We start from the raw sequence: 17,665 nt of genomic DNA, 5'->3' as shown, positions 1-17,665 counted from the left end.
GTTGAGGCGGTTAATGTCGCGGCAGCAGTTGGCTATGAAGAGATCGAGGGCGGGTAAGAGGCCCGCACGGGGTGTCCAAGTGGATGGGATGTGTTGGAGGCGGGAGAAGGGGTCGTCAGAGGGTGGGCGAGAATCTTGGTTGAAGAAGTAGGCAGAAGTAGGCACGGAGGCGAAGGCGGCGGAAGAATTGTTCGATGTCACGCCGCGTGTTGAATTCTTGATCCGAGAGCGTAGGGGAATGAAGGTAAGGCCTCTGCTGAGGACTGATCTTTCATCCTCAGAGAGGGGTAGTTCTGGAGGGATGGTGAAAACACGGCAGGGCTGGGAGGTAGGACCTGGTGTGGGGCTGGAGCTGGGAGTTGGGGCGGAGTTGGGCGTGGTGACGGAGATCGGCATGACAAAGGCCAACTCTAATAAGAGACAATCTAACCACTGCCCTTTGACCTTCAATGCTCTTACTCCATCACTATCAATATCCTGGGGCTTACCATTGATCATAAGCTCAACCAGACTCATCATATAAATACAGTAGCTACAAGTACAGGTCTGAAGTTAGAAATACTGTGGCAAGTAAGTCACCTCCTGGCTCCCGAAAACCTGTCCACCATCAATGACGCACAAGTCAGGAGTGAGATGGAATATTCCCTACTTGCCAAATGGGTGCAGTTCCAACAACACTCAAGAAGCTTGACACTACCTCAGACAAAGCAGCCCACTTTACTGGCAGCACATTCATAAGCACCCATTCCTTCCACCACTGACGCTCAGTAGCAGCAGCATATACAATCTACAAGATTTGCTGCAGAATTTGACCAAAGATCCTTAGGCTGCACCTTCCAAACCCACAACTACTTCCATTTAAAAGGACATGAGCAGAAGACACATCAGAACATCACCATCTGCGTGCTCTCCTCCAAGCCACTCACCATCCTGACTTGGAAATAACTCACCATTCCTTCAATGTTGCTGGGTCAAAATCCTGGAATTCCTTCCATAAGTATGTTGTGGGTAAACATATAGCATGTGGAAGTCAGTTCAACACCATCTTCTCAAGGACAAGTAGGAACACGCAATAAATGCTGGCCAGCCAATGACGTTTTTGCTCCACAAATGAATAAAAAAAATTACAACTGAGTAGGACAGGAATTGATATTCTCATGGGATCATTTCCTCATGCAGTTGAGGAGGGAATTATCCCTGATTTCCTGGACAATATTTATCCATCAAGCAAATTACAAAAATGTTATCTACTCATCATTGCTTTATTGTTTGTGGGAGTTTGTTCTTTTGAAATTGGTTCTTGCATTTCCTAAATTACAAGTGACTAAACTCAAAAGCATGTAATTGGCTTTAAACACTTTTTAATGTCTGATGACCATGAAAAACCTATTATAACAGCAAGTCTTTTTTATTGTTGGGCTGGGCATTTTCCTTGAGGTCAGTCAGGTATATTAAATATGTTGACAAGTTAGACTAGAAAAATGCTTGTTTGTCTTTGAGTACTGAGGAATATTTTCACATCAAACTTCTTTGGCTTACCTAAAAGAGGTTGAAATAATAGCATTTGTACATTGGCACATAAAAGTAATTGGCTTCATGGATTGAGAAGTTTTTTTTTCTATATATTCTTACCTTCTTAAACAAATATAATATAAAAATATGACTTTGATAAGTAAAAGAGAAATTAATGCTTTCTTGTATCTGGAGAATTGTTTTTGAAGTCAGTATCATCAGCTTCAAATGTCTTGTTACAAAAATTCCTAAAGCTTTTTTTTTTCTTGATATAACCCAGGTAGTCTGTCAAATAAATAATCTATGACCTTTTAACTGATTTCATATTTTTCCCAGATGACCTTTGGTGTATACCTGTTTCATCAGCTACCAGCAGCCGAAGGGCATTGTGCAACCCTGACTGTAGGATCTCAGGTCTGTGTGAGAAAAGAAAAAAGAACTACTCCTCCTCCTGCTGTCCAGTGACATTCTCTGCAGCTTCCATAGACAAGAATATGAGTGTATTTGGTGTGAATGCTTCAGTATAACTTTGATGATGTTATGAATTAATGTTCTACTCAGCGTTCTCCAATGTAAAGCCTATGTTAATTCCAGTTTACTGGAATTTCAAACTAGTACTGCACTATTTCCTGATTTAAAAATGAAAATACAATTGTTTGTAACTGTGAATGAAGTCCTTAAAAATAGGAATTGTCCAAATGAATCCAAATGCTAAGTTATTTCAGTTTTTCTTTGTACTTGATATATTCTACTATATTTTTTATATAGTAGCAAATTATTTTCAAGAATTTATACAGATCAATTAATATCTATTGATTTTTAGAGTATACTATTCATTATTCTCAAAGATTTTGTTTTAATTCCTGTCCCTCACTGTTAAAATCATTAAATCTTAAAGATATTGGTTAAATGATTCCATGTATGCAACACTCGAGATATTATTGTGATCAGCTGATTCATTGGTATATACAAACATTATGTCAATCTTCTATAGTTGTTAAACAAGAAATTATGACAATTGCCCAAACCTCACCCACAATTTATGGATGTGCACTGATCTTTGGTGAATCTCCTTGCTAGCTTTGTATCAAAACCATAAGATATAGACGCAGAATAAGGTCATTCAGCCCATCAGATCTGTTCCACCAGTTTATCATATTTCTCAACCCCATTCTTCTGTCTTTTTCTCGTAATCTTTCGTCCCTTTACTAATTACGAACCTATCTCTGCCTTAAATATACTGAATGACTTCGTCTCCACAGCCTTCAGTGGCAATGAGCTGCACGGATTCACTACCCTCTGGCTGAAGAAATTCCTCCTCAACTCAATGCTGTAGGATTGTCCCTTCACCCTGAAACTGTGACCTACATTTAGACCAGTACTTTTTAAATAGTTTGAATTTTGTTGAAACTAATTTCACTTGATTAATCTCACCTCAGCAACACTGAAGATGCTGCAACTGACTTCAGTACTTATTGCCAAGGTGCAAAATTCAAATAGAGATGTATAATTTTGCATTTAGCCATTTTCCAGCTGAATGGCCTGACACTCACTGTCTAGTTATGGGTTGACAAAGGGTTCAGACAGAGTTTCACCTCAGGGTGGCACGGTGGCTTAGTGGTTAGCATTGCTCCCTCACAGGACCTGGGTTCAGTTCCAACCTTGGATGAATGTCTGTGTGGAGTTTGCCCATTCTCCCTGTGTTTGCGTGGGTTTCTGCCAGGTGCTCCGGTTTCCTCCCACAGTCCAAAGACGTGCAGGTTAGGTGAATTAGCTATGCTAAATTGCCAGTAGTTTCCAGGGATATGTAGGCTAGCTGGATTAGCCGTGGGAAATGTGGGGGCTGAGCTGAATGGAAAGCTCATTTGAGGGTTGGTGCAGACTTGATGGGCCGAATGGCCTCTTTCTGCATTATAGGGGATTCTCGATTATCCGAACGTGATGGGCAGGCAATATTTCGTTTGGATAATCGATTATTTGGTTAATCGATTAAATGCCTTGGAATTTGGAATTTTAAAAATCTGCTCCTCGTTCAGGAGACTGCAGCAGCACACAGTGTGCGAGGCCCCGTCCCCCCAACCCTATCCACCTCTGCCCCCGCCCCATATCCAGGACAGTTGGACTGGACTCCAACAAGACTGCTGCAGCTACCTTTGTGGGAGAAGTCTCCAAATAGCACTCACACACAACTTTTTAACTGCAACTTTTTAACAGGTTCCACCTTTGCCCTGTATAGGACAATGTTGGAGAGATTATCTGGGGAAGGGAGTTTAGGGTCACCCCTGTGTAGAACTCCAGGGAAAGTGTGGGGAGAAAGAGAGGGCGGGAGGTCAATCATTTGGAGAAGATGCCTGTTTAATCACCGTAAACAGAAGACGTGATCACTATTGGAAACATGTCTTTGATGTAATGTTTCCATCGGGACCTCAAGATCGCCTTCAGTTAATCTGATTTTCGGATAATTGATATTAGGATAATCGAGATTTTTCTGTATGGGTATTCTGTTCTAGGAGAGGACCATTCGATATATGAGCAGAATTATGCTATTCATCTCAGTAAGTCTGCTCCACCATTCAATCATAGCTGATGTGTTTTTCAACCCCATTCTCCTGCCTTCATCCCCTAACCCTTAATCACCTTACCAATGAAGAACCTATCTATTTCTGTCTTAAATGCACTCAGTAACTTGGTGTCCACGTTCCTCTGTGGCAATAAGTTCCACAGATCCACCACCCTGTGGCTGAAGAAATACCTAAGTTCTAAACAGTCGGCCCTTCAGTCTGAAACTGTGTTCTCGGGTCACAGTCTCTCCTACTAATGGAAACATCTTGTTGAACTCCATGCTATCCAGGCCCCTCAGTATTCTGTAAGTTTCAATCAGATCTGCCCTCATCCTTCTAAAATCCATTGAATATAGACCCAGAGTCCTCAGCCATTCCTCATGACAAGACCTTCATCCCCGGGATCATTCTTGTCAACTTCCTCTCGGAACCCTTTCAATGCCAGCACATATTTCCTTAGATACAGGGCTTAGTATTACAAATTTGGTCTGACCATAGCCTTGTACAGCCTCAGCAACACATCTCTAGTTTGTATTCACACCCTCTTGAAATGAATGCCAACAATGCCTTTATCTGCATAACTGCCAACTGAACCTGCATGTTAACCTTAAGCGAATCATGAACTCGTACTCACAAGTCCTTCAGTGCTTCAGATTTACAAGCTTTTCCCCATTTAGAAAACAGTCTACACTTCTCTTCTTCCTATCAAAGCTCATAAAATAAAAACCAAAAGAACTGCGGATGCTGTGAATCAGAAACAAAAATAGAAGTTGCTAGAAAAGCTCAGCAGGTCTGGCAGCATCTGTGAAGAGAAATCAAATTAATGTTTCAGGTCCAGTTCTGAGGAAGGGTCGCTGGACCTGAAACATTAACTTTGATTTCTCTTCACAAATGCTGCCAGACCTGTTGAGCTTTTCCAGCAACTTCTGTTTTTGCACACTTTTCCACATTGTATTCCATGTGCCATTTCTTTGTTCATTCCCCACAGCATATCCAAGTCCTGCTGTAGCCCTCCAGTTTCCTCAACACTACCTGTACCTCCATGTATTTTTGTGTCATCTGCAAACTTAGCAACAACACCTTCGGTTTCTTTGTCGAATTCATTAATGATAGCATAAATATTATAATGCACCAACACTGACCTCTGTAGAACTCCATTAGTTGCCAGCTGCCATCCTGAAAATGATTTCTTTATCCCTTCTGCCAGTCAACCAATCCTCTATCTATGTCAGTACCTTGCCCCTAACACGATGGCCTCATCTTATTTAGCAGCCTCCTATGCAGTACCTTGTCAAAGGCCTACTGGAAATCCAAATGGAATATGTCCATTGGCTCTCCTTTGTCTAACGTACTCATTACTTATTCAAAGAATTCCAACAAAGTTGTCAGGCATGATCTCCCCTTGACGATGTCAAGCTGACTCCACACTATTTTACTATGTGCTTCCAAGAACTCTGCAATTTCATTGTGAAATCTTAACAACTACTGAAGCCAGGCTTACCAGCCTATTGGTTCCTGTACTTTGCCTCCATCCCTGACTCCAGTGATTCCTGAAAAATCACCACCAATACCTTGACAATTGCCTCAGCTATCTCCTTCAAAACTTTGGGGTATAGTCCACCTGGTCCAGGTTATTTATTTGCCATCAGACCTTTCAGCTTCCCCAGCACCTTCTCCTTAGTGATGGCCACTCCACTAACCCCTGACCCTGAATCTCTTAAGGTTTCTTATGTTGCTGGTGTCTACCAGTGTGAAAGTATCTCTTTCATTCCTCTGCTGTTTCTTTGTTCCCAATTACTGCTTCTCCAGACTCATTTTCCAGCAGTTCAATGTCCACTGTTTCCTCTCTCTTACCTTTTAGATATCTAAAATAAACTCTTCCAATCTTCTAGATTATTCTCATATTTTATCTTCTTCCCCTTATTGATTTTTTAGTATTCATCTGCTGATTTTTAAAGGCTTCTCAGTCTTCTCTCTTCCCACTAATCTTCACCACATTGTATGCTTTTTCTTTTGCTATTGTACTATCCCTGACTTCCCTCGACAACCATGGTTGTCAGCCTGTGCTCATTAGACATCACTAAATCCAGAAATGCCTGTTCCCTAGTGGGCTGTGCCACAAGCTGCTCCAAACAAATCTTGGAGGCATTCCACAAATTCTTGAGATCAGCTCCTATCCTGACTTTTCTAATTCACCTGCATATTGAAATCCCCATTATTGTAATAGCACCTTTCTTACATTCCTTTTCTATCTCCTGATTTATTTTCTTCCCCACATCCTGATTACTGCTAGGAAGCCTGTACAGAAATCCCGTTAGGGTCTTTTTTCCTTTGCAGTTCCTCTACCCACACAGATTTTACACCTCTGAATCTTTATCATTTTCTTGCTATCAATTTCTCAAAGCTGTATCCTTATCTGCTCTGCCTGAAGTTGGACTTTTGACACTTTCCACTCTCTGCCCTATTAATTGTTATGGAAACCTTAACCCCTAAGTACTCCCCCCTTTAACTTTTTCCATAATTTTCAATGCAACTGAACCCACTCCCTCAGTATTTAATTTAAACCCTAATGCAAAGCCCAAGTTATGCGATTTGCCCAGACTCCAGTACAGGCATGATTCAGGTACAGCCCGTTCCATTGGAACAGCTCCCTCCTTCCCCAATACTGGTGCCAATGTCCAATGAATTCAAACCTGTTTCTCCCGTAACAGTCTTTGACCCTGTGCCAACTTGCTTGTAGATCTTGTAGTAATCCAGAGATTATCACATTTTTGGATCTCCTTTTTAATTTCACCGTTAGTTGCTTATATTTTTTCAGCAGAACCCCTTTCCTCTTTCTACCTGTATTTTTGGTCCCGAGGTGAACTACGACAACTGGACCATTCTCCTGTCCAAATTCTTCTGCAGCCCAGATGAGATATCCTGAACCGAAGGTAAAAGGCAGGCAACACAGCCTTCAGAAAAACTTGTCTATTCCCCTGACTATACTATCCCCGATTACAATTACATTTCTCTTTTCTCCCCCCTCATGATTGACTCCCTGGACCATGGTGCTATGGTCAATTTGCTCATCCTCCCGACAGCACCCATTCTCATTTACACAGGGAACAAGGATCTTAAACCTGTTAGACAAGCTCAAGGGCTGAGGCTCTTTCAGCACTACCTCCTGGATCCATCTCCCTGCCTTGCTTGTGGTCACACCCTCCAGTCCCTGACCACTTACCGAATTTGAGGTAGGTAATCCGAGGAGCATGAATGACTCCTGAAACAGAGCATCCAGATAACTCTCCCCCTCCCTAATGTGTCACAGTGTTCAAAGCTCTGACACCAACGCATCAACTCTGAGCCAGAGATCCTCAAGCAACCAACAGTTGCTATATATGTGGCCACTATGAGCCACAATGGGGTACACATCATGCAGTTATAACACATTACCTGCTAAGCATCTCTCTATTAATTATTCAGTTCATAATTTTATTTTTAAAATTTTATACTGATCTATAAATATTTCCCCTATTTATCTTCAATCTGAAGATAATCTATAATAAATAGTCAAATTAATAGCTATCACAAACTGTAATGTCACTCTCCTGATAAAAAGAAACCTTCCAAACTATTGGCAAAAAAAATCAAGCAGAATACAGCTCTTCCCTTCTGCATCAAATTCCTATGTTGCCTCCAAATTCCTCACTCTGGATGTGATCTTTCCTTCCTGACTTGGCAAAGTTGCACATTAACTATACTACCTGTTCCAATTATCTCCTCTAAGCCATCTTTCTTAACTAAAGTACCTGCACTTAGTTCACAATTAGCAAGAGAAAACTAACAGAAATTTCAATTTGAGGTAATATTGTTAATTTGTAACTGAATTTTGAAATGGTGTTGATTGTGGAGCTCTCTTAATATGTTTAACATACTGTGCATTCATTGGTCAATTTGCCCAATTTTTGACGAGTGTTAGTTTTAATTTTATAACAATTTATTTTTATAACATTTATGTATGAAATTATCAGCATATCTACATGATTAAAAATAAGGAATCAGAATGAAAACTGTGAATCATTTTTCTCTGAATCATCTGTGCTTCATTTCCTGTCCCACCCAATGGGGCTAATATTAGTTCTTATCACTGGCTAAAAAACAGGTGATGTTGAATCAGCAGCCCCTTTTGTACCTCACCCAAATTCCTTTTCCATTGGGTGAGATTTGTAATCATGGATAAAGCATGACTCCAAAATTCCTCCTGGCATTGAGGATGGGTGCTACTGACAAGCCAGGCGGAGAAATGGGTTAGTAACTATAGAACACAGATGTAATTTTGTTGGCAACAGAAGCAGAGGGGAGATTAGTTTTGTTTCTGTAGTCCCAAGTTGTTATAATGTGAAAATTACTACCTGAAAGTAAAGGGAGTCACACAAATACTTGACAGAGAAAAACTGCATATGATTTTGGAAATGTAGTATGGGAATGGGACAAATTGGATAGCTCTTCAAAGAACTCTGGTAAGCATAATGAGCTATTATAAAATGAAGGATACATTTTAAGACCCAAGAAAGCTAGTTAACCTGCCATTATTTGTGGAGGAGTCCTTACTGGTTCAGGTGGATTCTTCACATCTATGAATGGTTTATTGTATTGAGCAAATATTCTCCAGCTGAGTAATAACAAAGCTGCTTGGTATTTTAACAGTTTTAGTTGGAAGACAACAACAAGTTCTTATTGGCAGATTTCCTATATGTGTTACAAATAGAGCTCCACTCTGTCATGGAAAGAAAATTGATCTATTAACATTCACAATGTTAGTCTGTTCATTGCATGATAATGCCTCTTTTCAGGATGCACTGATCTACTTTCTGGAGGATTGTGAGAGCAGCCATGTTTGTTGAGATCTCCGACTGCTGGTTGGATATGGGTATATAGACCAAGTCATCTGGCTATGACCTCTCCAGCAGTGTATTGGAATTAGAACATGTGCAAAACCCAGAACTTGAAATGTATAACTTCAAGTGATCTTCTTTTCATAGAATCCCTACAATGCTCCCTCTGCTTTTTATAAAACACATTTTTATTGAAAAGTAGATTCTTAACATTACAACAAATACAAAACAATACAATTCAAAACAATACAAAGGTAAAACACTAAAAAAAGTGTAAAAAACCCAAACTGCCCTCATGTACAAATGTGTAAATATGTATAAAAAATATATATTCAAAAAACCCCAACTAGCTACTTAACTAAATAAATAATAACCAATAACAAACTAATAAATAATAATACAGCTCAGCATGACAAAATACTAACTCTCAAATATTGAGAGCATTAATTTTCACCTATTCATACATTCGCAGTTCCCCCTCTCTGGATTTTGGACTCATAAAGCACAATCGTTATGGCTATATAAAAGCCCTTATTAATGTGGCAGACAAATCTGTGTCCAGGTATTCCAGAAAGGGCTGCCACGCCTTCTAGACATTGTCAGTTTTGTGAGAAGTACAAGTACCATACTTGTAAGAAAATCCCAGGGGATATGTTCCATAACAGTCTTATGCCAACCAGACAGGCCTGGGGGATTTTCAAACAAGATATTCTTTCTTGCTCAGAAAGTAAGGATGTTGAAAAGTTTATCTTATGTGCATCTACTGGGAACACACTGGGCAGGCCAAGAAGAAGAGAGATCGGATCTATCTCCACTCTTACACCCAAATCCCCTCCATTGCACCTGCCACAGCGCTCCAGTATGTTTGAAGCCTACCACAGGACCAGAGACAATGGGTAAGAGTGCCCGTACCAACTTTACACTTAGGGCATGTTGAAGATACCCCTGGCTTAAATTTTGACGAGTGAGCCAAGTGACCCTGTGGAGAATCTTCAACTGTAAAGCATGGGTCCTATTGCAAATTGATACCTTTCTTGCATTTTCCCAAATATCTTCTCAAGCCTTGGAGGAGACCTCACTGCCGAGCTCTCTCCCCTACAACCTGCAAAAGTTGATCAAATTCATCTGAGGGGCCACCCCCCAATTGATGATATAAAGTGCTGACAGAAAGTGTACTCTTAGCACCGAGCATCCTCCTCTCAATGTCGGATTTGTAGGGATCAGTCAAAAGTGTAATTTTTTTAATAAATCCCTAACTTGAAAAAAAACGAAAGAAGTCCCTTCTAGATAACTCATATTTCCATGCTAAATGATCAAAAGACATCATTGTGTCTCCCTCAAATAAGCCACCCATGCAAGACACATGCCTAGCTGCCCAATGTTTGAATTCTGAATCCATCATCTCTGGGTGAAAGCCTGGCATACCCACTATAGGTGTAAGAAAAGACGTTTTGCTTATATTGCCTTCCCTCTGCTGAATTGCTCTCCATGCTTTAACAGTATTGATAACTGTTGGGTAATTGCAATATTCCTTAACTGCCCTCATTTGGACCAGAAACAGCAAGCTAGTAAGGGGGCACACTGCCTGAGAGGTTTCGATATCGAACCATATTGAAAGAGAGTCCCCACAAGCACAATCACTCACGTTAAGATAAAAGCGAGCTTAATTGATACTTTTTAATGTCCGGGAGATCCACTCCCCCTAGTCTGTGAGGCAATTGCAGTTTAGTTAATTTAATAAGGGGCCACTTACGATGCCAAATAAAAGAGCTAATCCAGCCATTCTGTCTCCTGAATGTTTACTTATCAAAAATCAGGGGGAGCATTCTTATAGGGTGCAACAAACAGGGGAGAATATTCACCTTAATAAGAGCTATCCGACCTAACCATGAGACCAGAAGCACCGCTCGTCTTTGAAGGTCTTGTTTGATTTTGTCGAATAATTAAACAAAATTAGCTTTAAACAACCGATCAAGAACTAGAGTGATGAATATGCCCAAATACATAAAACACCCTGTGATCACTTAAATGGGAATTGAGATTTGCTGTCAAGACCTAGCACCTTCGTAAGACCATCCATAGGCATAGCCTCTGATATTGCAAAAATAATCTTGTACACCGAAAAGATGCCAAACAAGCTGATGCATTGTATCAAGCGAGGTACCAAAACTGCTGGATTTGACAAAAAAATGAAGACATCGTCCACATACAACAAAATCTTAGGTAATTTTGACCCCACTTCTGGAGTCGATATATTGAGATCCCTACGAATGGACTCCGCCAATGGTTCAATCTCCGAAAGGGGACAGCCCTGCCAGCTGCCCTTAAAAAGCTAAAATTGCTTGATCGTACCCATTGGTAATGACCACAGCAAGAAGGTAACTGTAGAGACCCCTTTTACCATCTTACAAAGGCTTTGCCCAAGCCAAACAGCTCTCGAGTATAAAAAAGGTATGGCCACTCAATTCTGTTAAATGCCTTCTCTGCATCTGGAGAAATCATCAATCCCTGTATTGACTGTTGGTGACACACTTGAATTATATTAAGCAGCCTGCTAAAATTATTGGAGGATCTGCAGCCCTTTATGAAGCCCGTCTGGTCCTCTTTAACAAGCAAAGGTAACATAGTCTCCAGCCTTAAAGCAAGAGTTTTAGAGAGGATTTTAAAGTCAACATTTAAGAGTGAAATGGGCCTGTAAGAAGTACAGTCCTCCGGGACCTTCTTTTTTTGAGAATAAGCGAAATATTGGTCTCTCTTGGAGACGATCATGACTGTGTGAATCATTGGAGAAAGTGAGGACTGCAGACGCTGGAGATCAGAGCTGAAGAATGTGTTGCTGGCAAAGCGCAGCAGGTCAGGCAGCATCAAAGGAGCAGGAGAATCGACGTTTCGAGCATAAGCCCTTCTTCATTGAACATGTTGAGCATCAGGCCTGACAATATGCTTATAAATTCCTTATAGAATTTATTGGGAAGTCCATCAGGACAGGGCACCTTTCCATCTGAAGCTACTTCACAGCCTCCTGCACCTCTTGCTCTAATGAGGGGGCATTGAGAAAAGACTCTCGTTCGGGGGTCACACCAGAGAGCTCCAGATCTTTGAAAAAGGACTCCATTTGGCCTGCCCTTCCTCACAACCATCAGATTGGTATAATTCAGAAGTGAAATCTCTGGAATGCTGCATTAATTTTTTTGGAATCGCATATTAGGTTCCCTTCCCTAATCGACGTAATTGAGGGGCACTTATTTTGCTGGCGAGGTATGCTAGGTACTTGCCCGGCTCTCACCATGCTCGTGAAAGTAAGCTCCTTCTATGCTGTCTGCATGAGTATGAAATTCAATGCATACCGCAGCGCCTAATCCTGTGTAGCTTGGTCGAAGGCCTGTTAAAGCAAGCCTTCTCGGCTGCTTTCAACCGTGCTTCAAGGAGATGTTGCTGCCCACCCTTCTGCCACTTTGTACTGGAGTGTGATCAGAGATGGTAATATTACTAATCCTACAAGATGTCACCAAGTCCAGCGTTGTCATGAGGGTCAGAAAAAGATCAATCCTGGTGTGACATCTCTGTGATTGGAAAAAAGTGTAAAATTCCTGCCTGTAGGGTGGAGACACCTCCAGACGTCCACCAACCCTAACTCCATACACGGATTCACTAATTGTTTAGCTTGCACAGAGGGTACTGGGAGGCCTTTGGGCAACCTGTCTACCATGGGATCAATAAGAGAATTAAAATCTTCCCCTATAATGATATGCCGGGACTCAAGACTGATCAATTTAGAGAACGCATCTACCAGAAATTTGAGGGGATGGGCCAGAGGTCAGTAAACATTTAAAACACCATATTCTTCCCGTTTATCAGGGCTTTGAGTATTACAAACCTCCCATGTGTGTCTTTACCACACTCTAGTAACTTAAATGGGAGATTCCTCCTACCCAATATAGCCTCCCCTACTTCTGGTATTAAAAGGTGAACAGTAAACCTGATCAAAGCCATTCTGCTGTAGTTTGAAATGCTCCCTATCATCCTGTAATAAAACAATATTCAGCTTTTCCTTTCTAAGACTTGAGAGTACCTTTTTCCTCTCATTGGTGAGTGACTCCCCTTGATGTTCCAGGTACACCATTTAATCAAGTCATTAGCCATACCTTCCGCAATAACATTTAGATTCCAGAGAGGAGAAACCTGAATTACAAATCGCACAGCCTTAGTGTTGCAAGATCCAATGAACTTAAAAACTACATAAACTAAAAGGACTACAGTTAGCTTTTTAGGCTTGTTATCAAAGATTATACACAACAAAAACCAAAAAGCCAACCAACATATAAAACAAACCAAGGTAGGACAAGGACATTGGTCCAGACCTGACCTCCACGCCATGACTCGGTGAGCCCTCTCAATCTTCAAGCTTTCCATTCCAGCCTCCAACTTAAGGAATTTCAGCAACCAATCCTCAATAAATTCCACCGGTGACTCATCTTCCTTACCCTCCGGCAGACCGACAATCTGAATATTTTTTCTCCTGCCTCTGTTATCAAGGTCATCAACTTGGTCAAGCAAATTATGGACCGATGTCTCCAGGGCCTGGATCCTATCCTTGAAGGAAGCAATATCAGTTTCCACCACTGTGACTCTATGTTCGACCTCTTCCATCCTTTTCTCCACATCTCCCAACTGCTGTTCATGCTTTTGCAGCATGATAGTGATCGGGGCCAGCTTTTTCCTCTATCTGCTTGCCCAACATCTCGCAAGATTTCGCGAGCTCCTTCACCAGGACCTGGTATGAAATTGAGTCAGAGAATCCTGCAGTCTCGGACATACCACCTCCCTTCTTTGGCGTCCCTGGATGGCGAAAACCAAGGTATGTTGTTCTCTAACGGTTTCCTGAGACTCCACGACCTTTGCAGAGTCCCAGGATATCACAGTTGTCCAGATAGGGTTGGTTAGGTCTTCGTCACACTTGCAACATGGTGCGGAGCTCTACAACGCGATCTTCCTAGATCGCCACCATCTTGGATCCCCCTTCCTCGCCTTTTTACTGAGCAAATATTTAGAAGACTGAAAGGCTGGTTCAGTTCTTTGATCTGGTATCGCAAACAACCCCTAATTAAATTGACTAAATTGCAGTTACCTTACAGACTGGGAGGAGTGGGCCTCCCAGATATCAAAAACTATCAATTAAGCTTGTTGCTATTTTACGTGAATGATTGGCCCGGGGGAACCCTTACTCACTGTGGTTGGACATTGAAGCATCTCAGGCAAGATGCCCCCTTATTAGCCTGCTGTTCTTGGACAAAATGAGAACAGTAAAGGAATATTGCCATAGCCCAATAGTCATCAGTACTGTCAAGGCATGCAGGGAAATGCATAAGGGTGAGGGCAATACTGCCAAAACATAATTTTTGATACCCATAGTTGGTATGCCGGGCTTTCAGTTTAAGTTTAAACTATGAGTGGCTAGAGGCATATCTTGCCTGGATGATTTATTCAAAGGGGACATATTGATCTCCTTTGACCAGTTGGCTCGGAAATGTGAATTGCCCAGTAGGGACCTCTTTCATTTCTTTCAAGTTAGAAATTTCATGCAAAAAGAGACCACACTTCTAACTTATTCTTATAGGTCTGACATGAAGAAGAGGGTATTGAGTGCTGAGGTGCATTATCTGTTAGCAACGCTTCTCATCTATTGGGAGAGGGTCCCTTGGACGAGACTGAACGGCTTTGTAAAATATGGGAGAGGAAGCTGGACTTTTAAATCTCTTATGAAATATGGGAGGATATCTGGGAAAATGCAACAAGGATCTCAATTTGCAACAGAACTCATGCCTTGCAATTGAAGATTCTCCACAGGGTCCATTTGGCCCCAGACCACCTCAGAAAATTTAAAGCAGGAGCATCTCCAATGTGTCATAATGTAAAGTGAGTGTGGGCACATTTATTCATTGTCTTTGGTCCTGCCACAGACTGTGGGCATACTGGAGTGCTGTGGTAGGCGAAAGAGAGAAGGCCTTGGGGACAGAGGTGGAGATGGACCCAGTATCTTTTCATTCTTGGCTTTGTTAATTCACTTTCATTAGATGCACATGAAAAATGGCTTTTTGTGCAAGAAAGAACATTCTATTGGGATGGATGTCGGGAAATCCCCCAGGGCTGGCGGGCTGATGTAAGCTAGTCATGGAGCACATCCCCTTGGACTTTCTTACGGTGCACCATAAAACTGAGAATTTCTGTCAGATGTGGCAGCCTTTTTTGGATTACATGGGTACAGATCTGTCCGCCATAATAATAAGAGCCTTTATATAGCCATGGCAATTCTATGTAATGAGTCTGGTAACCAGAGGGGAGGAACTACGAACATATGAATATGTACAAACTTCTGCACTCAATGATCGAGAGCTATTGCTTTGTTTGGCTGAGTTGTGTTATGGTTATATTATTGTTAAGATTTTCCTTTTTTAGCATAGTTACTAGTTATTATTTACTTATCTAAGAAATTAGTGGGTTTGTTTTTTAACATTCGCTTGAATTGTTTGGTTTTGTATTTGTTGTAATATTCAAAAGAAAAAAAAATCCTTTCTTTTAAATAAATAAAATTAAAATAAACTTTTCTCATAGTTAGAACTGTCCATTCCTGGCAAGAGCCTCAGACGTCTTCTCTGTACTGTCTAGAACGACTATATTCTTCCTGTAATGTGGTGAGCAGATCTGCGTATAACATCCTTTCTGTCACCTAATTATACAGTTCTAGGATAATATTCTTGCATTTAAGATTCCAAAATCTCATTGGTATGTGTTGCCATTAAGTTCTTCGACCTTAAATGGTAGTTTCTCTTTCTGATTCCAGGTGTTTGGAAAACTTTTAGCATGTACAGCATTTAAAGATAGGACTGCTCAAACTACATTCTGATGCCTAGACCACTCAGGAATTGCACTGCAATAAATATCAGAAAGCATATCCCACATCATTTTATACTGTTTCCTCCACAACCTTCCTCTACAAAGTGGTGGCATTTTGCGGATAAAGGAGTGAAAGGTCTCCTCTAATGAGAAAAGGGAAGGCAGCATTTCTGAGATGGGCCAGAGACTTCTCTCAGTAGCAAGGATGATGGGCCAACAAGGTATACAGGCCCATGAAAACCTTATTGATAAACAATTCAAGACTGATTGAGTTACTGACATATATTTGCTTTTATGTTATGGTTGTTAGAAAACAGCTGGTTGGTAGCCTACAGCTTCCTCTTTGGGACATTGATCATTGACTAAAAAGTGGTACATTTCATATTGATTTAAATGAAGGGTTTATACTTACTTGCATTGGATCACTGAGAAGCATCAAACTACATGGCCTTTGTCGTGATTATACAGAATTCTATGTACACAACACTGCATACTCAATTTGATCATCTAGAAGGAAGAATGTTTGTTGGTCTTTCTTCAAGAAAGAGAAAGTAATCAACCCAAATGCACCCTGAATCAATCTGCCCAATTCTCCTACGCCCTGGCTCATGTGATTATTTGCCTTACTCCCTCAATATCTCTACAGACCTGGAAAACGTTGGGTTCCATGACTACTATTGAAATCGCAAAGCATCTCAGTGACAGCATTGGAGGGACAAATTTAAATACTTACCTTCAATCCTTTATATCTCAGTTGTGCATTGCCTCTTACTCTGAGAATGTACCAATAACATTGGAGACCCTAACCAAGTGAAATATTTTTCCATCCTACACCCTGCCACAGCCTGGTCACATTTCTCTATTATTCATTCTGATTGTCTCTGCAGAGTCTGTCACGTGGCAATTCAAATTCCTTACTCTGACCTTATCAGATAAGGCCACTGTCATGGAAATCAATGCCATGAGCTTTAACTGTAATCCCCAAATACTAACTCTTTACTTTGCTGGGTCATGAGGAACATTAGGCACAGACAATGCTGGTGATGTTCAAGGCTTCCTGCATTCTTCCTTGCCTCCTCTAGATCTGGAAAGTTCTGACTTTAGTTTCCAAAGTATTGCAGAATTCACGAGTGTCCCTCATCTGGAGATAACAATATTGGTCATGGTTGGTGAGGTGAAATTTATTAGCTAACTCGAGAAACTTGACAAATCCTGATAATCCCTTTTACTTGACAGGCATTACATTCAACTGTACTTCTGTAAGTTCCCCATTGCATTATATTGTAGACAGGAGTTATTAAACGATTGGAATTTTAAGGAAGAATATTGAATTTCAGGCTCTCAGTTGGGTGAAGGCCTCCTGATGTCCACTTAAGTGTGTAATGGGCTGACTATTCTAAGGGTGAGTGTGTTTTGATACTTTGCAGGCAAGATGTGAGACATCTGCCAAAGAAGGTTCTTCCCATAGTGTGAATAAAACCCTTTGTATCCATTTTCCCAGCAGTCTCTTGGAGACATCTTCCCACCATATGTACTGATTTTACCTCAGTGACCAGGACAGAATATATACATGAATTCAGGGAATATAACCAGGGTCTACTGTGGAAATAGGGCATGGTAAAGAATAGAAATAGATCTTAAATACCACAATCTGCATGACAGTGTAGGAACAGTGCAATGGGCGGTATGGTGGCTCAATGGTTAGCTCTGGTGCCTCACAACGTCAGGGACCCGGGAGACTGCCTGTGTGGAGTTTGCACATTTTACCTGTGTCTGTGTGGGTTTCCTCTGGATGCTCTGGTTTCTTGCCACAATCCAAAG

General features: G+C 41.1%; 1 protein-coding gene across 2 annotated transcripts in view; it reads left to right on the top strand.

Annotated features, from left to right (window-relative positions):
• The window catches only part of mocos (molybdenum cofactor sulfurase), a 233,819-nt gene extending 230,635 nt beyond the window's left edge, over positions 1-3,184 (top strand). For both annotated transcript variants that reach the window (XM_043690069.1, XM_043690070.1), the window contains one exon: positions 1,849-3,184. In XM_043690069.1, coding sequence (XP_043546004.1) covers positions 1,849-1,977 — 129 coding nt within the window. In that variant the 3' untranslated portion in view covers positions 1,978-3,184. The remainder of the gene's footprint in view (positions 1-1,848) is intronic.
• Positions 3,185-17,665: the final 14,481 nt, after the last annotated feature.

This window comes from Chiloscyllium plagiosum, chromosome 5 (assembly GCF_004010195.1).
Source record: "Chiloscyllium plagiosum isolate BGI_BamShark_2017 chromosome 5, ASM401019v2, whole genome shotgun sequence".
Taxonomy (NCBI): Eukaryota; Metazoa; Chordata; class Chondrichthyes; order Orectolobiformes; family Hemiscylliidae; genus Chiloscyllium; species Chiloscyllium plagiosum.
This window is presented reverse-complemented; position numbering and strand designations above follow the sequence as displayed.